This window comes from Helicoverpa armigera, chromosome 14 (genome assembly GCF_030705265.1).
Source record: "Helicoverpa armigera isolate CAAS_96S chromosome 14, ASM3070526v1, whole genome shotgun sequence".
In the NCBI taxonomy this organism is placed as follows: domain Eukaryota; kingdom Metazoa; phylum Arthropoda; class Insecta; order Lepidoptera; family Noctuidae; genus Helicoverpa; species Helicoverpa armigera.
This window is the reverse complement of record NC_087133.1, coordinates 593,301-620,791: the sequence shown is the minus strand read 5'-3', so window position 1 is coordinate 620,791 and position 27,491 is coordinate 593,301. Positions and strand designations below refer to the sequence as shown.

Genomic DNA, 27,491 nt, shown 5'->3' with positions numbered 1-27,491 from the left:
TTTTTAAGTGTCGTGTATGGGTTTTCCTGAACTTACGAGCGGAATAAATTAAAAAGTATAATGCTCTATTCTTCTTTGGGATTAGCAGAAGCTAGTCCAAGTAAATCTAGTTGAAAGTGAAAAGATTATGTTTTATGGGGAGTTAGAACTTACGAAAGTTTTCGATCTCATTTACGAAAGTTAAGGACTTAATTTACTCTTTTGCACTAAGTAATTGTTTCAATTCAAATCTCCTCCAAATGACGAAATGCCTATTGACATCCATTACACAGCTGCCAATTTATCTCAGTCAAGTTCCGCCATCTGCAGTCCAAAGCAGGTGCCACCAAGCCGAGGACTGCACACATTCATACGTGCATATAGGCTCATGTAACTTCCCATTTACATAAAGGCATTGCACTTACACAGGTTGACATTCTGGAAGCTTAATGGCAGGCGCCAGCTCCTTAGATCCGTCTCTGCCTATCTCGCAGCTGCCCTGGCGTGAAGGTGAGCGGCGCCGCGGCACGCCGCTAGTTATCTTGTACGTTTATTTTGTTGATGTGTCTTTTAGCTCTGCGCATTCCGACCCATGAGCAGCCATAGAATAGGTAAATTGTTAAGATGGGATTTGTTATTGAACAGTCTAAAAATATGATTACAATTTTTAGAGAAAATTATTTAATGTAATTCAAGTCAATTACATGGTAAAGTATAGGGAGAGGTCCTGTATGAGACCCTTGAGGCACACCTTTCCTTGAAAATATGAAATTACAAGATGTCTGCAATTGTTTCTACGTTTTGTGGGATATAGACTGTCTATATGGGTGCTAGTAGATTTAACTACTACCCATACTGAACAGAAAAATATAATTTGACCTATGATCAAGGCTTCCTTAATCAAAAGCTTATAACAAGTCAGTATTAAAGGATTTTCAAATTAACAGCTTCAATCAACTTTACGTCGGTTGTTATTCAATTAGCATTGTTGGATTAGGTCCAATGAAGCGTGAATGATCTTTTGTCAGCCTCACAGATGGCTCGTATAGTTTTCTACCAAGCTTGCGTTCCGCGTCGCATCTACATGGTCGGCTGGCGCTTGTCTGTGTTCGGTGGCGCCGCACGCACACAGGCGCGCGCACCTGACGCCGCCGGTGGCGCCAGGCGAGCGCCCCCGCCCGCGCGTCCCGCTCACCCGCGCCGGGGCGACGATGCCAACCGACTCCCTGTATTGTGGGAGATTTTGGTTGAAGTTGAGAATAATGGGGAGGTTTTTGATATGTGACTGATATATTATTTGGTGTCTGTAGGAGTTAGTGAGGGTTGATATCTTTCCAATATGCTACCTATGTCCATATAGTTTAATAGTAAAAAATATGATAGAATGTAATTTTGATAATTGTAATTTATGGGTACCTAAATAAAAAATATCTAAAAATATTTTTTAGATAAATAAAGTTATCATTACGATTTGGAGGAACGTTGTTACTTAAAACCATTTTGCCTGATTAGATAATTAAAATAAGGTATCAATTTAGGTTTTAATCCGAAATAATATACCTACAATTCAAATATGCTCTATAATCATGCTATGAATTTGAGTTTCTTCTTCTTCCTCTTGCCCTGTTCTCAATTTTATTTCAGTTTGAGTACCAAAAACTATAAAGGAACCGAAATAATTTGTGATACGACCTGTAAATCTGAAAGATCAGTTAATTGGTCAACAGGTAAAAAGCCTATTTTCAGATGCAAGGTCTTCTGTCTACATATTGGCTAAGGATATATTTCATGTTTTCAATAAAATAACTAAGATTATTGTCTTTAAAATAAATGATTGAGTGAAGCGGGGTATCAGACTGAGGGTAAATTGTATTCAGGTGTTGCACACCAGGCCGCGTCACTGCACTAGCCGGCGGAACGCTGTGTCCGCCAGTCGAGTGCCCGCACGCGGCGAGCGATGACGTGCCGCCAGCGTGAGTGTGTCGCGTGGCGCGAACGGCCGCGCGACTTGTGACCCCGTCGTCGGCATGTGATGTTCCGGAGACGCGCGCTGCGGCGGCGGCTGGTGGCGGCCGGCGCGCCTTCCTTGCCGGACGACCAGCTGCGGCGGCTCGCGAGGGCGTTGGACGCGGGCGCCACTGGCGGGGAGTGCGTGCCGGCCGGTCACGCCGCCTCACAACTCCGACTCGCAGTCACCCGCGCCTTCAGGTTCCCCGACCTACGAGACTCCAGCGAACTGCGCCGCCTGCCCCTCTGCTCCGACCAGCAGTGCTGCAACCCGTACCACTGGAGCCGCCTCTGCAAGCCCGGTATGTGTGACGTGATCAGGACGTTGACCCGCGCAACAAGTGCATCAAGTAAACATCGATGTCGTACCAATCTCGGGCTCAGTGTTCCTATGCCGTGTTTTGAACGTGTTCGCTCATACAGTTTATGTGAATGGATGATCAAACGAATGAATGGTCGCCAAAGATTGTGATTTGAATCAAGAACGTCGCTGCGACGAGTTTGTTGGATGTTTTCGGCCGTCGAAGCGTTTCTAATTCGACCTAACCTCTTCTAACCTAACATAACCTAGATTGTCTTGCATTTATAATGGTCCTACTGCCTTGTTACTATCACCTACTTCAGTTTGTGCTCCGGAATAAGTGTTGGCATTCGTTAGATGTGATGATCAAACCTTGGAATCTGGAGAATCTTCAAATTCGTGTGCTTCTTACTTACGTAGATTCGTTCACGCGGGTTGCACCTATTTATCAGTGCGATTTGTTATCAGTGTATTATCGCTACTGTTTGTTTCTGTATCTATAGTTACGTTGCCAGTGACGTCAGGCGGCTCTGGTCACATACTCCACCGGCATCTGACACAAGTACGATACATAACACCATCCCTACATTAGACTGTTAGTGTAAACATTAGTCTTCGGCGATCTATTTATAGCTGTGACATCAGCAGTAGTTTCTTGGATTTGTTGTATGAAATTTCAAAGGTCAACACTTTCCTTCGATGCTAAAGTATTTAGGATACTTACTATATTACGCGAAATGTTAAAGTTGATAATGGCATTCTTGTATGATCCTTCAAGAATGTTTGGAATCTGGAGTTGAAAGAAAAAGTAAAAGTTCTCCAAAACTAGTGTATGCAAATGATTAAGATAGTGTCCAGCATCAGTTGCGTACTCGGGGTGTGTAAGAAGCGGCTCGCCTAATCTGCCGTTGCGAGGGTCACCCGTTCGCGATAACTAGACAAGGTCGAGTCGCCGGCGCCGGCGTGCCGCGACGCTCGGCGCGCGCAGCCCGTTAACTTTTTAATTCGTCAGGCAATGGCGCTACCGCCGTCAGCCTTTGTTAGGTAAATAGCTACATTCCGCCGCCCGGCGCTTCCTGAGGTCGAACAAATGACCCTTACATGATATCATCGTAGATACTTGGGCGTGATCATATTTTCGACCCGTTTCCAATCCGAGACTGACAATCACTTCTGTGATGTCACTTTAGTTATAATTTATGTAAATTTCCTTTTACCTAATCGCGTCTTAATTTAGATGTGACTTAAACTTGTTTCTTTCGCTCCTCTTATCTCCTATAATAGTTATTACTTTGTGTTTTTTTCGTTAATTTTTATCGAATTGATCTTAATTTCTCATGTTCTATTTCTCATTCATATAAGAGTTCAATAAGCTCGTAAACTTTGTGTTAGAAGAGATACAAACTCACTTTAATAGCTAGACATAAGTCTTTCTAGAAGACGTCATTTGAAAACTAATTGGATTGAACCCATTCTGCTTCCTCTTCTTTTGGTTTACAAGAATTATGAGATTCCACAATTCTTGCAGTAACTTCTAAAACATTTTCTTCACTTTAATCCATAATATCTCCCAAAATATACTTATCGGGATATAAGGTCGTTTCCTTATTCTAAAATCTATCACAAAACATTAATTTTTCTATGCCTACAACACTTCCTAAAACGCTTCAACCATATTTCCATTTTCTCAAACACAAAAATACCAAATCTCCCAAAAATCATCCATAACAGGCAAGTGAAGTAACAGAGATTCACTCATGTTTCGAAACTAATGAGTGACCATGACATCGACTCACGCGCAAGTCGCGTCGCCTACTTAAGATCGACGCCCACTTTATACTTCTCACTGCCCGTGGGTGTGCTGACAATGCCTGTTAGCATATTAATTAAGAAGAAAGCCAACTAAAAATATGAATATTTATGTTTCCTTATGAGGAAAGGCTCGGCTAGTGGCTGGAAGCTTTGTGTGACCTTTAGTGTACATGTGTTCGATCGTATCAGGTGTCCTGTAATTCGAAAAATATTCATGATTCTCGCGTTTTGTTCTGGTATTGTGCAGGTGTTCTTAATTTTTTGTTTCTTCGAATATTTTTCGGTCGTGGTAGTACAAAAATATACTTTTTTACTTACCCATGAATTACAATAACTAGAACATTATTTAAATCCTTGCTGGTGACCAAGAAATGTACCTGAAGTTACATCAAAAACATGACTAACGCGATACCTGAGCATCTAGTCCTTTTGCCGTTCACTTTCGCTGCAGAATCGCCTTAAATGGACATCAAATTGGTCAAATCAGTTTTGCAAAGGCATTACAGGTTGCGTAATTTGTTAAATTATTCTATTACACCAGCTTTACCTTACTTTGGGTGATCCTTGATTTTTGGATCAATTCAACAACTCTATCAAATCCAGAATTTATACTGGTTTTTGTCTAAGAGCATTTAAAATTTTAACGCTACGGCCAAAAATCTGCATTTATGACGAGGTAATTTTGGAACTCACGAAAACAATGTTATTGCTATTGTTTCCAATTTCACTAACATCCGTGAAATGGTGTTTGTTTGAAAATCTTACGGTTGCATTCCTGATTTCGGCTTCGTTTGTTTTCATTTCTTGCGTTGAACTAATGAAGAGATCATCAGTAAGTTAGTTACGCCACCTGGCTTCGGTTACCAGACGGCACGAATGCAGGTGAACTTTTTCCGCGTTCTGTCGCGACGAGTTTGCGACGCCAGTGTTTTTGTCAACTTTCCCGTCTTGTTCCCACAGCGCGCTCACTAAATATAGTCGCCATTATTAGTCGCACTTTTGATTTGTGTGCACATTGCCAACCGACGCAACAATCAACCGTTCTCGTGTTTTGGTCTGGTTCTAATTTGATCTGCAACAATTAATACATTTTTGCTCGCTACATTTGATTCACATTCTCCACGCAATTTCACAGTGAAGCTTTTTTTATAAACTCGAGTAATACGGGTAATGATTTTGGCTTTACGAGCTCGTGGATCGTAATACGGCTCATCGTAAATTTAATCATCGATATGTTTATTGTCGCACACCTGCTTCGTTTGATTCATCACTTTTTTGTTGTTTTGACTGTAGACAAGTTTTTTTGGACGAACAGGAAATCCTTGTGCAGTCTAGATTGCTAGCATCAATTTATCCCCGCCGATCAGTTTTGGCTTGTGGTCGCCAATCACCAGCAATCAAGCCGCGGCCTCTATCTGTGAATGTTTTTATAACTTTTCGTACGCCTGCTGGTGGGAGGAGTGGGGTCTTATCTTATCGAGCGCAGGCGTCGACGCGACGCCGCCGACTCACAGGATCAAAGATTGCCACGAACTCGCGGTCGCTCGGCCACATTCGCCATGACTGTCCACCGGTCTGACATCTCATACCCATTACGGAAATCAGTCACCCACATCCGGCAATTAAACCCACATCCACGACGGACAAACATTAACGAAGAATTCTAACTACCATTTACAAGTAATTTGGTGCCCACACGCCATTTCACCGGGCCATTACAAGTGGGGTCCAAAATTTAATGATGTCGTCTAGATAGCAGCATGAGAATCCATCTGTTGATGTTAGCGACGCGTCGGAGGCGGCGGCATGGCCGATATTTATTTAGCCATAATTGCTTGTCGGCTGACTGGCGCCGGCGCCGTGTCGCGCCGCGCACGCGGGGGCCGGCGGCGCGGGGGGCGGGGGCGCGCCTGCGCCGGCGCAGGTACGCCCGCCGCACTGCGTAAGCTCAACTCGATTTTCGTGATCGGTTTTTTTCTTGTTTTATTGTAGTCTGGTCATGTTTTTGGGTTGCTTTGTTGAATTTGTGAATGGTTCTCTTATTATGCCCGCCAGAGAATAGGTTTGCATTAAAGCAAGTCGTTTACAGCTAACGTTTTTGAGGTTGCTTATCGATGGTTGTTTATACAGTAGTACAATAACACAGCGAAGCTTTTAGTAGTGAAGTGAGTGGCGTGCACATTAAACATTTTCTGATAAACGAACGACAAACGTAATTGATCTCAGGCGAGTTTACTTTCAGATTTGATATTATCGACTTAAGTACGTGGTCGCAGACTGTGTCACAAAATAGCCCATTGACTGGCGGCACCTGTGACAGAACCGGTCGCTCCCGTCGGCGGCTCTTGCGAAACTGGAAAAATTGTCGTCTTTTATTACCTACACGTACCGGAGCCGACGTGTTGCCGATCGCTCATTTCACTGCTTGTTAGGAGGTCTTTTGGCCAATTCGCCATGTTTTAGTGCTGATCTTTCATTAGCTTCTCGGCTACTTAATGTTTCACCTTCTACTGTTTGTATATTTGCCGCATTGGAATTATTTGAGTGCCTTGAGGATATATCACAACAATTTGGCAAGTTGAAATTCTCTAATAATTCTTGTTGCAACTTAGGAAGAAATGTTGCCATTTGGTCGTCTGTGTCACGTTGTTATCAACGTGCCGTTACTTGCTAATTTATGGGCTCTTCAAAGTCTTGATTTGATTCATGAATCAGTTCCTGGCGAGGTAGCCGAGGACTAGATTGCAGATAATTTTAAAACAGTTGGTGATAGCCACCTGAGTCACACTAATAAATATTTTCGTAATGTTACAAGTATTTCGGCGGCACGGCAGGTTATCTCTTACGAGAGGCCTTTTTTGGGATTAGTGGAACCGTTACCAATTGAGTATAATATATTGAAATCAAATTATTCTTAAATAATGCTTATTAAGTGTCCATATTTTTTGCTCAAACACCTGTTTGATCTTCCGATTTTTTTGTTGTTGTAGCCAGTTACTCAATGCCAGCTGCATGGTTGTGATATTCTGTGACTTTTGATGAACAGAAGCAAAGTCTAGAATAATTTATTTGTAGAAACATGAGCATCCCATGAAATGAATCTGATGATTATGAAACAGCACGAACCTTGGAAGTTCTCTCACGTTACCATTTCAATGAATGCCTGCTTAACTTTACGTTTTAAGTTTCACTAATGAGCGTTAATTATATCATCAGAAGTGCCGATGCTTTAATATGTAAACTAATGATGGCCATAGCTTTGATAGCTATCATTGGGTATAATTTGTTTATGGACCAATCAGAAAGGGCTCTTTGAACTTTTAGATTTTTATTAATATTTTATTCTGTTTTTAGTGTCGCATTAACAATGTTTGTTTTGGTTGACAAGGCAGTGAAAATATTTTAGGATAATTTATTTTCTTCAGTGTCAGTTTAGGTGGCATTATAATTAATTAAATCGTGTAAGACTTACCTTGATATTCATTAATTATTGCTGAAAAAACAACAATCATCTTAATTTTTGGGTTCTTTTTTCGTGTCGACTGTTGTTTGTGGTTAAGTGTCTCTTTGACGTCATCACGGTCTAGAATGATGTCTTTGGAATCAACATTTTATTTCCAAGCATTTCACCGAGTTATTGTTGAATATTTTATTCTGTGTTTGTACTTTTAATAATTGTTAAGCTTTGCACGTGCTCATTCTACAATTGGCTGTACCTGCATTTAATTTTACCGATCAATCAACGCCCGACTATTTGCATCATATAAATTCACCTCGTATTGTTTGTACGTCATTGCCTTCCGGTCCTTCCTAGTGCCGACAAGCAAGGTTCACTGTGACATCTGACGTCAATTGCTTACAACGCCATCTAGTTTTTATATCGTTAACTATTCGGTAAGACAGTATTAAATCAATACAAAATGATCCTGAAATTACTAAAGGCTAGTTGTAAACTAATCGAATTTTGAAATTAGTCATCGTTGATAGAGAATTTCAATTTAAAAGACTGCCTTTTGAACAACAATCATATGCAAGCATAGTCGTTGATGATTGAGTACAAGGCTCACCCAATTAGAAGATATAGAGTCCAGAAGTTTTTATCTAAGGTCTCATTGAGAGCAAGGCTTGCGATAACCAGAAGAACCTTGATGAATAACCAATGGTATCTAGGGTTTATCCTAGCAGCCGCGTGGGAGCGACGTGCGGCCGCCCGGCGCCGTCAGAGGCGCCATCCGACTTGTTATAATTCGGGCGGGCTATTTTCGTCGATTCACACGCGCGCGCGCCACGTTCCATGCGTATAACCGACTTTTTTTAAATTTTAGACTTTTGTTGCTAGGTTAAGACCCTAAATTCCTTGGCACTGTCTTCACACAGCCTACAGCACTTAGTCCTTTGTTCTTCTTAAACTCCTGCATTAAATCTAGAATAGTTCTGTTCCTGTGTTTCGTCAAACATTTGTATTGTGTTAGGTTGTCGTAATTCGTTTACTAGTAAGTCTGCGAATTTGTTGTTGTTCACTTGTCCCATTTGGCAATGATTTGTGCCATAAAAATCATCATTAGCACTGAAAATACCTTGAAGTTCCTGGTTGTTTTTGTGCGGTAATTATCTTAAATCTTCAGTGCTATATTCTCTCACTAGTGTGTTCACAATGATGTGTCCCGAGAATGTAGAGGCGCGTGGCTCCGTCCTTGAGACGAGTACGTGATGGTGCGCCGTGACGCGTTTCCACAGTTTTCTGGCAGATTTATGCTGTATTAAAGTGGATTTATTGATTGTTTATTGTTTTCGATTTAGATTTCTCAAGTAATAGACTGAGATTTGTAGTCCAGTCTGTTTATCAATCAATGTAAACAATGTTTATTTTTCTATGATAGACTTACATGAAAATATTTATGAGAGATGGATGGCGAGAGCCGGAACCAGTGTTGCATCTCAATGCGACCACTTATCTCTGATATAATTCGGGTGACGTTATGAAAACAAAACAACAGAGTTTAGAACAGAAATATAAAAGTTTGAAAGAGAAAAACAAATAGATGTAATTATTTTAGCAATGACATGTGGTGTTGAGCCAAACGGCACGTCAGTACGACGACCGACGTCATTCGATACGCAATGTGATGTAGAAAATATTCAGTCAACAATATGGGCGTACTCTCTGCTCAGGGGACATTGTCACACACCTTTCTACCGTCCGCATGTTGGCAGAGCGTGCCGCTTCTTATTTGATTAACTACAGCTCCGAATTAAAATAGTGAACAAGTTTCCTGCTTGCTATAAATTATTGCTGCTAAGAACACTAGTACGACAATTTCGTCTGTATTTGCAGCTGTATGTACAGTGTTAGGACTTGAAATAATATCATTATTTTCTAATAGATCTTCACTTGAATCGGCAAGATTGTCTTCAGTTGAAATGTTCTCTTTCACTTCAATTTTCCTGTTCTTATCACGAGATGTTTTCTATGAATTTGCATTGAGCACAATGTCCTGACAGAAGCTAGTTTCTTTACAAAGGATAAGTGATTACGAAGAACTTTATCGAGACTTCGCACGACTGAGATAACTATTATAAGATGTGTTAAACGCAGGAAATGTTCGTTTAGCATATTAATGTTTGATGCCGTAGTTAGCTTAATTTTTTTGACCCATGTGACGCCATTGACGCCATTCCTAGACAAAATACATATAACATATGAAACTTTTTAAGAGGAAAATATCGTACTGAAAAATAAGAATTTCACCATGAACAAAGCTAAAGTCAAAAAGATACATTAGATGAGAATAATAATCAGGAGGAATATATTTATGAGCATGATTAATTAGATGACGAGATACGAAAGGAATGACTTTTTACCTTCGTAGATTTACTTTTTTATCAAGAAATGCATTCACTGGAATCCAAAGCCTACATAATCAACAGTTACACAAAGTAACGCCACAGAAACCCATTATCCTAAAACAAATGTAGAAATATCTTGAATTCCACAATATAACAAAGTCAATAATTTTCTAAACATAACTATGAATCAGTGCATATTTACAATTTGGTGGAGCGGTGCGCCGGCGCCGAGCTGGCAGCCCATCTACGTTACTCGATTGTACAACACTTATAAATCGTACCACTCTATTTCTATACCCGGTTCTGATTTATTCGGTTGCACAGTTTTTGCCTTTATAGAAGCTTTGATTACCATTATATCTGAAATGCTACAACTTGGAATTGTCTCTAAAACTGTCTTATCTATTCTCGATTACTCCACTCGTGATTTAGGTAAAGGTAATTTTCATCGACCAGCGGGATCAAATACTATTGCTGCAATTTTAGATTACATAGATCGATTTTATGACTAGACTAAAGTGTAGAAATAAACATCACTTCACATTGCTGTCCGAACGACATAAAGTTGTAAGCCATTGCAATAAACCAAGAAAACAGGCTTATCAATAACTGTACCATTTAATAGGCTAACTGTCCTGCACTGATCAAAGCAATTGAATAAATTTTTTGATATTTATTATCGCCGCCATACTGGTTGCAGAATATACTATGAATAGAGCAATAGACGCCGAGGGAGCCGGCCACGCTGACCGGTTCGCCAGTTACATAGTAATCGAAGGACAAACTGACAACCTACGGTATTTATTGCTATAGATTGAATGTTTAGATTAATTACACATGCCGGGCCTCCATACGCGCCTACCGTAATACTTATCTACCTCATCAGACAGCATTCCATCATGTGCACATCAAAATTAAACTCTATCTAAATTCGTACAGGATCCATTCTTCATTGACGGGTCCCTTCAATAATTGAAACACGATATACCACCACGTAGCACTGAAATGTAAACCCTCGCCCCTCGACATTCGATACAAATCAATTTGCACTCGTTGCAAGTTTAAGCTTTGAAGCAAATGAACTAATGATTTCTAATTAGTATAAAATAATGGTTTAGTGATTACCTCACAGCGCGCTCCTACCGTGTAAAGGTGAGTGATACTTTCAGTGACAGTGTGAAGGTACGGAGCGGGGTACCTCAAGGATCTGGATGTGGTCCTATTTGTTACCTCATGCATGTCAACAGCCTATGCGGAGTGCTGCGTCATTGCTCGTCATACATGTACGCAGACGATCTTTGCATACTCCGCGCCGGAACCGACATCCAAGAAACTTGTCAGCTAATCCAACGAGACGTAGATGCGGTAGTCAAATGGTCACATGACAATGGGATCATTTTAAACGCTGATAAAACCAAACTTCTTGTCATTAGATCACCATACACACACCTGTCTATTTCTACTCCTACACTAATAACTCATGAATACTCATGCTTTCATAATGATTTGAAAAACTGTAAATGCAAGCCTATTGAAGCTGTTAATTCTGTTACATATCTCGGTGTTAAAATTGATGAAAGTTTTTCATGGTCTTGTCATATAGATTATATTTGTAATAAGTTAAGAATATTGCTTAGTAAGTTTTATCATTTAAGTTACAAAGTTCCTATAAATATTTTAAGAAGTCTGTATTTATCCTTAGTTGAATCAATAATAAGTTATGCTCTTGACAGCTATGGCCTAACCTTTAAAACTTACATTAATAAAATAGAGTCATTACAAATAAGATTTCTCAAGTTACTAGTTACAAAAAAGACCAAATTAAATTGCAAAGGTGATTACAAGAAGTTATTTAAAATATGTAACATCTTACCGGTTCACTTGAAACATAGATATCTCTTAGCCATAAATCAGCACGGCAGGAAAGAGCATGACTTATCTATTGTATCAAATACATACAATACACGGTCTATGCCTGCCGGTAAATATAATGTTCCAAGGGTTCATAATTATTTTGGTGATAGAACTTTAAAGAAGCGTGTACCATATGTGCTCAACAGTTTACCGGCAGACATCAGACAAGAAAATAATAGAAAACTCTTTAAAGTTAAGTTAAAAAAGTATTTTCATAAAATAATTGAGTAGCGTAATACCATTATAATATATATTGTAGTAGTTTAAAAAAATTATAAATGTATATTTATATAAGTTTATGTAAGACAATGCGGCTCATCACCCACAGTCAAACCGATAAACCGGTTTTGTGGGGAAATGTTTATTTTAAAACTGTACATTTTTGAAATAATAAATAAATAAATAATAAATAATAAAATAATAAATAATTAAAGCTGTTAGGAAACTGCACTCTATATTGATCACGGCAAAGTCTTTTTTTCATTAATAATGTATGGTGTTTATGACGTAACAGTTGTAAAAGTAATTTCAGTCACGCCACTCTCTATATATTTATATGTGATGGTTTGTTGTTGCAAAAAGGTGAGATATCGCTGGCGTCGGTGATTTAAATATCAGTTTTATCGCGACAGATTAGAGTTTGTTTTGGCTGTTCGGCATCTGCAAGGTTGTTCTCGCGCGCACTCGTATGGACATAAAGTTCAACAACGATATTATTTATATCTGCTAGATGGTACGCTAGGCGTTTAGGGTCATTTACTCTTGCATCGTTTACTCTTTTTTTCAGCTGCAATGTGCCGGGAGCGCGTCGAAAACATGTGACTCACACTATCATATTCATAACACTGAAAGCCGAAGTCTTTAATCTTATTTGAGATGCTGTCGACAAGCACTTCGAATCTATGTAGCTGTCAACAAAATCGTACCGTTTTGATATAATAAAATGAATTTAAGCACACTTAACGATTGTACCTCGCAATAAAAATCTAATAAAACTCTCACATGATTTATGTGGCATCTTCCAAAATTCCAAGTTTTATCATCCATTCGATATGCAGGTGCATGCACGACGATTGTTTTGAAATTTCTTGTGCAAACGCCGTTAAACACTTCTGGGAACGGCGCGCACACTATACATCATAAAATCATATTGAATTCAGTGATAATAATGGTCATATAATTTGTATTCAAAATGTCCAGCGGCATCGATTCAGTTGAAAAACAATGTTGACACGTCCACCGCCGCCTGGCGCCGAATTGCAAATGACAATTGCACAATTCACATTCAGAATTCGAAAATACTAATGGCGTTCGAAATTCTAAATGACCAATAGCGCGTGCCTGTTTGTTCGTAAATGGAATAGATCGCGCTCCGGATTCAAACGGCTTTATTAAATTCTACTTTGGTGTATTTTATTCTATTTTGGTATTCCTTTCCTAGCTGTCTCTTAAACTCTACTTGAATTGGAAATCTATTTGGTCGTTATAATGTCCCACAAAAAACGCGGCAATCAAATGTTGGGACGAATTCTATTCTGATTGTAGTAAATTATACATCCGTCACAAATGACAGCGGCGTTTGATTCAAAGGAACGTATAAAATTGTCGTTATAAGGTCAAAATATAGGTTAGTCATTATTTAGCCGGTGATCATGGTTCGATTCCCCGCCTGGACATAATTGCGGGCGGTCTGGGATCGTTTTTACCTGATCCGGTTACGTGTTGTTTGTTTTAAGTTGGATTTCTTTTATTTTTTGGTCGAGACGGGTAACGCGGTGATTAGTGGCGATTGAAAAAAGTTTTGAACGATTTTTTGCATTCCACTTTTAATTTTTCCGTTGAATCAACTTGGGAACCTGATATGTTACTTAATCACAACTTTATTGGTGATCGATTCGTGTCTGTTTTAATAATAGACTTTTAAGAATTAGAGGAGTTCAAAAAAGACTCTTTCAATTATGTTACAAGTTATGTCAGGAAAAACTGGTTAACATATTTTTTTGCTTAGCAAGTTATCGAAGAATCAAGGGCAATAGTCAGTTGTAAATAGTTAGGCGTATTTAAAGCTTCATCTTTTAAATATTTATTGATTGCTAGCTGTAGCCTGTAAGTTATGTATGGAGTATTATTATTGATTAATAACAATACTTTCTCTTTGTTTACAGAAACCCCTCCTCCACCTTACAGTCGTTACGCAATGGAAGACCTCAAACCTAAAGGTGAGCATTTAATAACTATTCACTTTAAAACACTATGAAGCGTATTTGGTTAGAATGAATAATAATTATGTTATGGTATAACTGTAGAGTCTTATACAGACTTGAATTGCTTAAATGTACACTCTTCCAGTAAAATTCCGAAATACACATTGACTCGACGCATAGATACTGTCAAGTGTAGATGATCATTTGAATAACAATCCTGTAAATGCGCGATGTATTTTTCAGATGATATAAAATATGTTTTGAGCAGTACACATAACTATCATCATCTCTTCACGAAAGTGTATGTAGTACTATAAAACTATAACCTTAATTAATTTGATATTGTTCCTTTACCGTACATGGACGATATCATTTCAAGCTACAACATCCGTCATATAATCTAGTTTCCTAATAGAAATATTGTTCGATCAGTATAAAATCATAGATCATAGATGGTCACTGACAAAAGTCGGTAGATCGTGGAATCCGACCGCACCGGAGCGGGCGGCGCCCGCGCAGCTTCCTGGAAATTAGGGATGCGTAGGGCTGTACCTGTGACGCATTTTTGACTGTATCGATGTTTAGAGGACGATAATATGTCAATAAAGATTGTTTGTGAATGAAAAGGAAGGGAACACGTTTGCTTTGGTTGAAATAAGTATGATTTTATCAAACTTCTAATAACCATAAACTCCAATTAATATTTGAACACAGAATGCACTATAGAGGCACAAGATAATTCGGCAAAGCTTCATTCAAAGCCGAATATCAGAGTAAAAATCAACGCTTCATTCACCGTGACCAATTAACGACAATCTTGGTAACAAAAAATCACATGTTTACGTAATTTCTGTCATACAAACAGATAATGGACGCGATAACCACGAAGTTCGCAAACACACCTATCAGCGCTAATTAAATACTATAATTAATAGACACGGGGTCCGCAGCGGTCGTGCGCCTGCGCTCATAAGATAATGCTCTATGATTTCGGCGATTGTTTCTGAACTAGTGTACTGTTAATTACTTGATAATGAGAAATCTGTAATGACGTTACCAATAAGCATAATGTTTATTTGTACAATTACAATTATTCGATGATTCATTTTCTTGTGAAAAACAATGCGACGGTGACCTGCATTTTAATTTTATGTTTGTAGAATTACTTCTACAAACCTCCGTATTTATTAAAATTCCTTGCTTTAAAAACTTAACATGTTTTCGAAGTGCACATCACTATCGACTCCCGCGCATCCCCACCGTCTCAGCCTGCGCGCGCATTCCAGCGCCATCTTTAAACTACATTATTAATGCTTGCGCCGCTCGGCAAACGGACGGAGTTTTTTCCACGTCCCTTTGAAGGCACCACGCGGAGTAAGCTATTTGTTTATAATAAAGACCCCAGCGTTGATGTTTCCGTATTATTTTCGGTAATAGGGATTTAGACTTGAATAATGAGGGAGGCACGTGCTTCTAAACTTCGATCTGTCATTGAATTATGATTAGGAATTAGATCTTTGTCTTTGATTAGGGGATTTTTTAGTTCTATGAATAAATCACAAGTTTTATTGAGGATCTATTTAAAATTGATCACAGTAGGTACAAAGTCCAAACAAAAACATGTCTAATAGGACCGACAGAAAAAACTGCAATCGATTCAAAGACCAGTTTACCCACTTTTTTCCTGTCACAATTTCCATAACGTTAATTGTAGGCGTAACCCTTTAAACACTGTCATCCCGGAAATCCCTGTGCAATCAATGCATGCAAGCATGGGGGTGCGAAATTTACTCTTTATCGGCGGGATTCCCTTACAGCGTTCATCATAGGATTTCCCATGGTTCCTGGCTAACCCCTCGTTTTTCATTGCTTTTGGCGCCTGTCGCGACGTAATCCGTGTTGTGTTTGCTTCCGTTTTAGGGTTAAGATTTGTTCCCCTGTTAGTGACAGGTTTGGGACCATGATTTATATTTTCGGGGGCGAATTTTGAAGGGTTTTCTGGTTTCAAAGAAGTTGCTTCCTCATTTATTAGAATTTATAGTTAGATAATATTGGCAACCTGTTACTACCTACGTATGATCTTTGACCGAACTTATGATACACGTATCTTGGCTCTTGTACTTAATCCATTGATGGATAACCAAACTACTGCGTAGGTTTACCTACATCATTGATTCTGTGCGGATGTTGTGAACAAATTGATGGAGATAACTTTAGAATACAATACTGTGGAGAAATGTTACTTTCTTTTTGAATGTGAAGATTAGTTTCATTTTTTATAAACACAATAATTGTATATGTAGCCTCATTTAAACCTTCAGGTAGGCTAAACATGTTTGCATAAAATTATATTTCTCATTCAGATGTTGGGTCTCTTATCTCATTTCAAGAAAAGGGAGGATGTTGGCCAAGTAGCGGAATCCTCATCAAACTACATATTAAGACAAATGCGATGGACCTGGCATACATTAGCTATATCAGACCACTTACGGCTCGGACCTTGATTTTTTTGAATGGGACCTCTACCCATCCTTTTTCCAGATAGGAATGACATTGACATTCCGGTCGAACCCATTACCGTACTTCCCCGAATCCATTCATACCTTAAAATCACCCAACACCCCTGTCAATTGATTTTAAACCTTACTTTTTGCTCGATAAGTCACAATTTGTCGCGTATGAAAATTTTCTTGTCTCAATCTTAGGGTCTTCAATTTTGGACCTTGTTTTTGAAAACTGTAGTTCGCTCTTGGTTTGTGGAGAAGTTATTTTCGGTAGGTTTAATGGTGGTGCGTCGGTGTGTGTGTGCGGTGATAAAGAGTGTGTCCATTAATGTTATCGTGGCGGTATCGTTGCGTTTATCGAGGCGCCGGCGCCGCTCGGGTGACACAAATATACTGCTAGTATTTGTCTTTTTCTTATATGCAGTTAGTAAGTGTGTGTGCCTTCAAGCTTATGTCACTGTTGGGGTAAACAGAAGTTTAAGTGCCGTTATGTAATGTGCTAAAACGTTACGCTGTTGAGTCGAAATAAACGTTTCCATTCAAAATCTGTATTTTATTAGTTCATCGTTATTCGTTATTATGTAATTTATCTTATCTTGAATATTTTGCGCCTTATAAACACACGTTTTTTTGTGAGTATTAAATTCTACGATACACGAATTATGACTTCATCTACAATCAGCATTAATGTAATCACAATTCCTTAAAACTCATTATCAGTCACCAAATACTTTCCCATTTTCGTGTCAACAGCTTTCTTCTCATCATTCTGTGTATCAGTATCAAGTATTTCACCAAAACTATCACCAACACCACTTATTCTACGTGAATCACTCCCCGTAACAACAGCCTCATTACAACCAATGACCATTAATAGGCCGACAGCATGGCAGCGTGACACCAATAGGTACTCAACCTCAAGTGCTGCTCTGACGCCAATATACATAAAAATAGTGCGATAATTACAATCAGCTGGTAATAGACGCAATTGACTATCGTTAACCCTACTTCAAAATTATTATCTTTGATTGAGCAGTTGATTACGTCCAAAAATATAACGTCATTAAGGGAATGTTGTGAAACGTGGGTAAGAGTGTTATCAGGTACATATTTATTAGTCATGATTATTAAAAGTAACTCTTCAGTTCTGGGAAATGCTTTGAAGTACATTAATCCTACTTATGTAACTGTGTTTGGGTGGTCTTCAGAATCTGGGCCAAATATTGAAAAAAGAAGAAAGAAAGCAAGAAATTGACCCAAAAATAATCATCAGGCTAGGCATAAACTTAACGATTACATACATCTATGTATTAGGACTCTAGAAAAAAGATCGTCTTTAAATACTAAGCTAAAAACAAATGTTTTTATTATACGTTAATCACAAACGAAACCACGTACCTACAAAAGCAAGTTCAAATTCGATAACTAATTTAAGGGATCATATTTCTTCTACCTACGATTGTTTCTTTGATATCCAACTTTGAATCCTTTCTCAACTATAATAAGGTCCGTTTTAGCTTGCCATGTTGCTGTATCAGGTTCCTAAGTTATCTTGGTGAGTGGTATTCTCAAAGTGATTTTGGGTATTTTAACGGTTGGGCCATATGGGGGACAGCAGAGAACGTAATGTGTCTGTAATGTGTTTGATAAGTGTTCCAAAGTGTTAATCATTGCTTTTTCTACCTTATTATCGTCAAGCTTGAAAGTAGCAAGTTGTTCTAATCAAATAAGATAGTCGTCAGCTTTGCAGTCAAGTCTGAAGTTAGCTATGATGCCTTGCACATGTACAGTAGTGTTTTGTTCGTTTATTTCGACTTTGATAAAGACAGTAGCACCCAACTTCTTACAAGCAAACTTATTTTACAATACCTGACAAAATAGTATTTGCTGATTTTCTCTTAGATCACGCAATGTTTTCACTGTTAATTTTCAAGAGTTTCTGTGCATCATCACTGCGTTATATCACGTTATACGTTGTGTGTTTGTATCGTGGCACAGAGCTCGGGAACCGTGCAGCGTCGGCTTGTAAACAAGCTGTATAAAACGCTCGCGTTTCTGTGTCATGCGCTTGCGCACGTTAGATGTTACGATGCGGGAACGAGACGATAGGTTTAGAATGTGTGGGGAATTTGTAGTTTTCCTTCAATAAATGTGTTATTATTCTAAGTAAAAATATGGCTAAGTATGTTACTCTTGAAAACTGGGTAATTCATGCCAGTTCCAAAAAGTGTTGCCTTCTTAAAGTTAAAAAAAGTAAAGATTCTCTATTCCAAAATGTCTCTTAACTTCTAAGATTGTAGTGTCATATTGGCTACAGACAAACAAATTGTAGATAAAGAAAATGAAAGCAAACATCTTTTTTTCAAAATTCTCAATAATAACTTTCAAAATGTTTTTAAAAATTCTTCCCGTTGAGTCGCGAGTCGTGAGGTCTAAACCGCCTCGTAGCGGTGTCATTGAGCTTTCAACTATTCGGCGGGACGCTCGCCTATCAGGCCGCATACTTGACGAATTCCTTCATCTTTTTCTACCAAACAGATTACCAACAATCTTCACTAGATATTTCCACTAACTGGCGTACTTACAACTAAATGACTGTGAGAAAGTATTCTATGTTCTTATACTGCAAGAATTATAAAAGCTTTATGACTTTTAAGATGCTAGGAACAGTAATTTCTATCTCGTTGTACACTTGAGGCCAATAAAATGTGGCCAGGCCTTCATGCGACTATTTTTATGCATGCAGTAATTAGGAAATACTAAAAGTTATTTATGCTGTATTAATATTAATGTAATTTAGAGCAAGAAGGAGCGTGAGAATATGAATCGTATATATTTATTTGGAGGTGTGCAGAATTCTAAAATATGTAGATATGTTTATCGAACTTATAATTTAATGAATTACTGTTGGATTCCGACCAATGAGCGGCCACTACTTTATAATAAATTCCTAAATATTGTATTATCTAAAATATACGCTAAACATGATTCTACATAATTAAGCGAACATTCATAGGATCGAAGATATTGAGATTTATGTAAATAACCCGGATTCATTGCTTACCACATAATATGCTCCGAACTAGTGTTACATTGGTATTTGGTACCTAAGTAGTTATGTCACTATTGCAAATTTCCAAAACATAGGCAGAACACTATTGGTACCTAATTTAAATAGGCCTAAAGTCTATATTATATATTCTGAAGTTTAGCACGAGAAAATTGGAGTCCTCATCATTAAGACACCATCTTATACATTAACTAACTAGCCATTACTCTTAAAGTATAAAATACCCAGCTTCACCAACATAATCTTCTCATAGTAACTCTTAACACGAAGACCGTCATCTATTGAATGAATAAAGTTAAATATTGTTATTACAAAGGAACGCGATAACTTGTAAACTTCCATGCACGTGGAAGCAGCCAGTCCAGTGTACAAACATCGACTATTATTGTAACTATCAATGGTTGCTATGCGACACACTATTATGAGGATATACCTAAGTCATTGAAGAAACATTTCCTTTACTTTTGTTTGGTAGATCTTATTGTTGTTTTGAAATACTAGGTAGTGATGACATCTCTTTTTCTGTAGGTAAAACAAATGAAAGAGCATGTTATTGGGCAGTTGGTTATGCCCCTTCTCTCTTCTTCAAAGCACGAAAAATTTTGTTCTAGTGTTAAAGTAAAATATCTGGTGCTTAGATTTTAGGAGGGACATAGTAGAGGTAAATTACAACTTAAAACAGCGGCTAATTCGATGGAAAATAGCAAAAAACTTAGGTTTCTGGAAGCCGATGTACCAAGCATGAGCTCTCAAGCCCTGAGACCCACTTATTAGAAATAAGGTACACTAGACTATTGAAATTACAAAAAAAGTATTATAGAGTTTTGAATTTAGACAAGTCAAAAATCAACTTCCATTAAAGTATTTAATTCCGTCTAACCACACAAGACTACACGGACAGACGGTAACATTCATCTCCACAGAAACACAGCGAAGTATTACATTTCATTTAATAGGATATCTTTCTCGACCAGTGTGGCATGACCACTAAGTATTGGTGGACAGAAGATTCACTACAAACGAAAAAGTAATCAAACATCTTGAAGAATCTTTTAAAAATATAAACCTATTCAAAAGAATTCCAAAATGGTGTACAATCTGAGTGATATAATCAGGGCAGTCTGTCACTTGTGAGTCTGAATCAGTATGGGCAGGACCTAGGTTTAGTCTTAAGAAGATCATGGTGTCAAGACTTTGAGCACCAAACGATCTGGTCCCATCCTCAACATCGTCTACATTGAGACTTTCAGAAAGTTCATGTACTTAATAAAAAAAACTAAATAAAGCTGCTCTCATAGAGTCAGCATAATTTATGTTATCTTCTTTTAATTTCCTCAGTAAAGCGTAATGTTTTCAAGAGTATTCTGAACAATTACTCCATATTTTACCTCTACTAATACATGAAACTGTGCCTTCTAAAGTATTTCTTTAGCGAGTGGTATACATAAATATGTATAATTACAACGCGGCTTGTATACGACCTTGATTTGATCGGCAATATGCTAATGTATGCTATCTTACGCACAGCTAAGTTACATACACAACTACACATACCTAGCTATACATTATTTATATACTTGACCAAAATGAAGATTATGTTTCATAGTTTGAACATGGACTTGTTGCTACCTAGAGATTCGGTCGCTCAGTGTGGTGAGCCGGTGTTTTAGAATGTTTTTTTAGTATAGATCTCGATTTTTCCATTCAAATCGCGAAGCAACCAATGAAATGGGTTGAAATCTATATCTATGATAAGTTCTTTAGGGAACCCTATGGCGAATGGTATATAAGATTCTTTAAATCGGCATCTTTTTCTTAGAAAAAGTTATTACAAGTAAAGGCCGATCTTTCGTTGATGATTGTAAGATGTAGACAACAGCTAATTAAACCTTTGCTCAGCTAATTATATTTTTTAGTACTTGTATATTACAAGCAAAATAGATTTATCCAAGACGAAATCGTCAAGCAAGCCTAAGAAAGAAATAGTAATAAGGAACTTCTATGTAATCTGCAACCTTCTCACCAACAGTCTAGCACGCAAGATTAAAAAAATATTAACTGTTCTGCACCTTCTTGAGCACATAACACTCCTTAATCCTCTAGAATGCCACCTAATTAAGACATAACGACAATAATAACCTTCTCAAAACCAGACTTGCCAAGAGAATCGCCCTTTACCCTGTCGGAAGCAAATATTATCACCATATCAAAGCATTTGTACTGTTTCCGCATATTACAGCATGGCGCCAACACCTACCTTTGAAACCTGCTCACCTCACTTCAAATAGCGTGATGGATGGTATCAAGCTTGTTAATACGAAAGTAGCTTCGTCTGTTTGTATGTCTGGCTGCGACACTATCAGTCCTACTGAATATTACATAGCTGACGCAGGTCATAATAGTGATTATATTGAGTGTCCAAATAATGCAGAGCGTTAGATTGTGCTAAAGCAAAAAAGAAAGGAAGTTTTTGACCGGGTACAAGAAATGCTTCCCTCAGGATGCAAATGAAACCGCAGGAAACAACTAGTAAATTCTATAATTGTGATAACTATTTATAATTCTGTAGCAGACATAAGATAAACAGTAGGCGCCATAGCCCACTCTATAGCTGACTATTAAAATTTAAATACGTACGCGTTTATAAATACAAATGTATGCACAATAATTTATGGCGCTTTATTATAAGTGTAGGGTTTAATGTGATGAATATTTGATTAATTAATAATATTGTGACTGGACTTGTGGTTGCCAATCAAGCGATCACCGACTCATTTAGACTATTAATCCTTATTGTGGGTAAACCCTGAATTTTAATCATCTTCGTCTACAAAATAATGATCTTCATTAGCTATTCCATGTAATACATCTACCAATGAGGTAATGCCCAGATCCATATTGATAAATTCAAAAGGAAGGATTAAAGAATTGCAGCAGATTTTGCTATCCTTCCAAGGACCTCAGATATCCAAATTGAATTGTCACTGACACTAAAACATGATACATACATGTGTATAATAAATTATGATACATAGGTGTGTCTGTGTGAGAAGCTGTGATGTCACTCTCAAACCTGTCAGGATCGCCATTATTTTTTAATAGTTTAGAAGCTTGTCCAAACATGTTCTGTAGTAGGAAATGTTTAATGATCTGACTCTTTTCTGTGATTAGGAAAGTTACTATAACATAACTGTTAGTTTATTTTTTAACTGTGTTAGGTTTAAGTTCTTTAGTTAAATAGAAGTGCCTTAATTTCCACCGCATTAATTATTACATCCTCCTGAATATGAACTTTAATTTTAAATGTTTAATCATGACCTGATACATAATTTCTTGAAATAATAAAAGCTTTTCTCTATGTCCCATAGCTATTCAAATCCTTTCTTTGTCAGTAACATTTTTTTTTCTTAATCTCCTTTCTTTTCTTAAAAATATGCTTTCCAAAATCAATGGCATTACTAACATCATGTTCTTTTTGTCCTCAGAGCATGGAGAGAGTACAGAGGATGCCAGGAGGACGGATCACGAGCGGCTTGTGTCAGCGTCCCTGGCTACTGACGGAGAAGGTAAATATCTTGAAGGCTTTTCACTTTTAAATACCAAGCCTATTCTGTAACTGAGCAAGATTGAATAGGCCTAAATATGTTACTGCTATACGATTCGTCGATACTTTGGCAAACAATGCCCATGTAATTTAAAGAAACCTCTGGTAGCTAAAGAAGCAGCTACAAACAGGATTCTAAATCAAATACTACTTACATTAGTCCAAAAACCCAACGACAAAACAAAATGCCAGCCTACCGTATTTACATGAACCCACCACAAACACCACCAGTTAGCTAAGTGGTGTCCCAAACCCATGTCTGATGGCGGTAACCTTGACGATCGATCGGGCCCGCCACGGCGGCGCCGCCCCATACCACGGCGCCATGCTAGCCATGGGATCGAATCGTGATGGTATTGTCTTGGTTATGATGATATGAGTGGGGAAATGGGTTTGGTTCATTGCGAAATGAATTTGAGTTTGTTTGGGAAGATACTGGTTGTTGGTTGTAAGGTTTTGGTGAGAAATATTGTAGGAACGGAATGTTGTGATGTTGACGCTAGACATAAGGCAAAAAAATGCCTGATTTAGACACCTGGGCATTTCTCGAATCACATTGAAGACCAGAACGAATCGTTAGAACTGGATCTGTGTTTGCACAGTCATTTAGATAACGATTTCGACATTCCGTTGACAGACAGACATGTGTAATTAAACATTTATAAGTTCATGCATAAAAATATCGATTTGTTACAATAAATAAATTATTGAGTTAATATCAAGGACAATACTAGCAGACTTATCGATTGCTTTGTATTGGACTTTTTTAATTTATGTTCAGGTGTTATTTTGTTGGCCAATACTCATCTGCATGATTGCTGATGTAGATCTCACGTGTTGAATTAATTTCTGATAACTTTTTTCGCTATAGACGTCAATCGGTTTGTCTTATCGCCTTCTTGTTCTTAAAGTTCCTTGGTATTTAACAACATCCCCTTGAGTGTATTCAAAGCATTATCTCAGAGCTCAAAACAAATCGTTTCGTCTATTTCGAAAACATCAATGACTTCATCAATAGGATGCGAAATCAACACTTTCAGCAAAATAGTAATTTCCTCAAGTTTTGGCATACACAATGGTTTTAAGACAATAGGTTTCTATCAGCACTGGCATCAGGTTACGGGGTAACTGTCCAGATATATCAGCGTTAGTCAGTTGGCATCGAACGGTTGGTTGGAGCCAAGTTTTACATGTGAGGGAATTGTGAATAGAACAATCTGGATGATTTTATCAATTCCTCTTTGGATGATGCAATAATTGTTAGACTAAAAACCGTGGCTGTTCAATTATTAGAGGCAAGAGTTTAAATCTTTTGGCATTGATTTTAGATTACTTTATCAGCTGTCTTCATCCAATGATCTGTTTTAATTTCTGTATCTCAAATTCCATCTTATCCTTTTTCCAGAACGCCAGAGCTGGGAGTCAGAATGGTGTCGGCTCGCGTACTGGGAGCTGACCCAGCGGGTGGGTCGTCAGTTTGGTGTCCGAGTGAGGGCAGTGGACGTGTTCGGAGGGGGAGGAGGGGCTTGTGGCTCTGGGAGGCATGGGCTGTGCCTAGATGCTTTGGACCAAAGGGGAGATGCACCGCAGGCTGAACAGGTTGGTTTTTCAAAATATTTTATTCCTGGTAGAAAATATATGCGTGGAATGGCCGAGTTAGAGTTATGGCTATCGAAAGATATTCTAACATGAAAAACTACTGAATATGCAAAACATGTGTGAAGAGTTTATATTATATAGATTCAATAGCATAATATATAGCTGATAATATATTTGACCCTGAGCAAAAAAAAACTGTATTTTTAATCAAAGTTTTTCGCATAATTCAATAAGATTGTAGTAAATAATTAAAGCAAAAGCTTGAAAGGCTCGATTACAACGGCAGCAGATAGCTACATTGATTGAGAGTAGGAAGGCGACGCGATAACCCCTGATAGCCTCTCGTAAGAACAGAGAATCTTTGTCGGACTTAACGCGATATTCTAAGTGATTTCCAACGATTTTAGCAAATATATGCGCATATAGAAGTATGTTGAAAATGTTTTTTAGTAAATCTCACTCATTTCAATTGGATAAAAAAACATTATTGAGGATTATTGCAGTGGACTTTGATCCAGTAAAGATTTTGGTTTATGGCAAAATGGGCCTATACTTAGTTTGATCGAACTTTGATAGTGAAAGACTTTTTATTGCAGTATTAGCAAGGTCTCAGGTCTTTACCAGGAGTCGACGACTTTTAGCTGATAATATGATGATTAAGCCATTATCTCAAGCAATGAAAATAGGCGAGTCCCGATAAAAGATATGCACACGATTTTAGATAGCAGATAATTACTTAGGTAACAAGGGGATGTCACCTTTCAACAACAACACAATTCACCTTTCTTTTGACATTTTATCTAATCTAATCCAAAGTGTAAGTAGCTGTGGATAAGTGGTAGTTGTCAACAGTGAGTTGGCTAAAGTAACAACAGCAGTGACTAAAGTACAATATTTTGAAAAGCATCTACATTTTAAAGCCACCAAAACCTATTTAAACTCATGACATTAATTCACTTTTTTCTTTTCATTACAGGTGAAAAAAACAAGAGCAAAAATTGGTCTAGGCGTCACCCTGTCCCTAGAATCGGACGGGGTCTGGCTGTACAACCGGAGCCAAGAACCTGTGTTCGTCAGCTCCCCAGCCTTAGACGCTGCTGCAGCCAAGGCCCTCCTAGTCTGGAGGGTCGCTCCAGGCCACTGTCTCTGCATCTTCGACCCCTCTTGCCCCCCTCCGGCGGTCTCACTGCCCCACATCGGTCCTGTAGACCCCAGGTCGGTCAGGATCTCGTTCGCAAAAGGTTGGGGTCCAAAGTACTCGAGGAGGGATGTGACGGCGTGCCCATGCTGGCTGGAGGTGTTGTTAGCCCCCCCGAGCTGACGCAAATAGAGTGCTGTGGATTTTGTGCTGCTATTTGATTTTGGGAGATTGCGGAAAGTTGTTGGTGATGTGGCCAATTGTTACATACGCTGTATGTAGCTTATTCAGCAAGGAAAAAGGACCAACATAATTTTAATAATCGCCATCGATTCTTCCGCATCTCCCAAAACAAATAGTGGCACAAAAATATTATGAACTCAAAAAAGTGGAAAACGGACCATAACAAGTGAAGTGAACATTTCTAATGAACTCTGTAAAGTTACGGACACTATTAAAATATGTTGTACACTCATTGCCGCGGAAAAATGTTTGTCTAGAAATAAAAAAGCAATAGGGAATCTGCTCATTCCCTTTAAATAATAGAGCACGAACATACATACTTATGAAGTACCTAGTTAACAAATAGAATTATGAAAATATTTTCTTCTAGCTTACCAATTTTTCAGGGCCCTGAGTGTAGATTGTGCGATGCACATTGAACCCAGTACCTACTGCTGGGTAATGTTTATACATTGTTGGGAATAATGGTACATTATGTTTTGTTATCATTATGGATTTGTTACTTAAATTATTACTCATTATGCCGTTTTTTCTTAGAGACTTATTTAAACTAGTCTACTTGATATTCAACTACTTTTACACCATATTGCGTATAAAAGTATCAAGACGGCAAAATGCGTACTTTTTTAAATAGTCATTTTTGACAATTACCATAATAATGTAAATACTGGTGGTTACTGTGCGTAATAAATAAAAGGGGCCTTGTTTCGCGAAATGACCGGTTATTGCTGGTGATTCCATTATTTTGATGTGCATGTGAAGAATTTGAGGAATTTGTAAGATTTACTTCCATCTTATCGCGTTTATCACATTATCTTCATTTATTCAGTAATTTCATTGCATCATTAAATTCATGACTCCGTTATCAAAGTGCCATTTAAGCTACTCTCTTAGATTGGAGCTAGCCAATTTAGTTGTGGAGTACCAAGTCCCCTTACCCTCAAGTTGTTCACATGCGCGTTACACCATCGATGTTGAGGCCTTAACTCGTGCTGTATAGTCAACTATACAAGTTTTCTAAAATTGTACATAGTGTATAAACTCGGCTTTAAGACATGCGAGACTGTATATATAATGTTACATATATGTACTATAAATATTTGTAATTAATTATTTATAATTATGAAATATGCCTTACCTTAGCAAGTAAATTATTTAAGAGTTAGTTTATAATTTCAATCATTTTTTTTACAAAAATATATGCGTTATTGAAATATAATTTGACACAACTTTTGGAGAATTCGTTTAAAAGTGAAGAAGGCTGTGTGA

General features: G+C 38.0%; 1 protein-coding gene across 1 annotated transcript; it reads left to right on the top strand.

Annotated features, from left to right (window-relative positions):
* Positions 1-1,892: 1,892 nt before the first annotated feature.
* LOC110378250 (mothers against decapentaplegic homolog 6) lies at positions 1,893-26,273 on the top strand. Its single transcript, XM_021337434.3, has 5 exons — positions 1,893-2,288; positions 14,026-14,079; positions 23,124-23,204; positions 24,648-24,841; positions 25,818-26,273. Exons 1-5 carry the CDS (start codon positions 2,012-2,014, stop codon positions 26,160-26,162), a joined length of 951 nt encoding a protein of 316 aa, XP_021193109.2. The 5' UTR covers positions 1,893-2,011; the 3' UTR covers positions 26,163-26,273.
* The last annotated feature ends 1,218 nt before the right edge of the window (positions 26,274-27,491 follow it).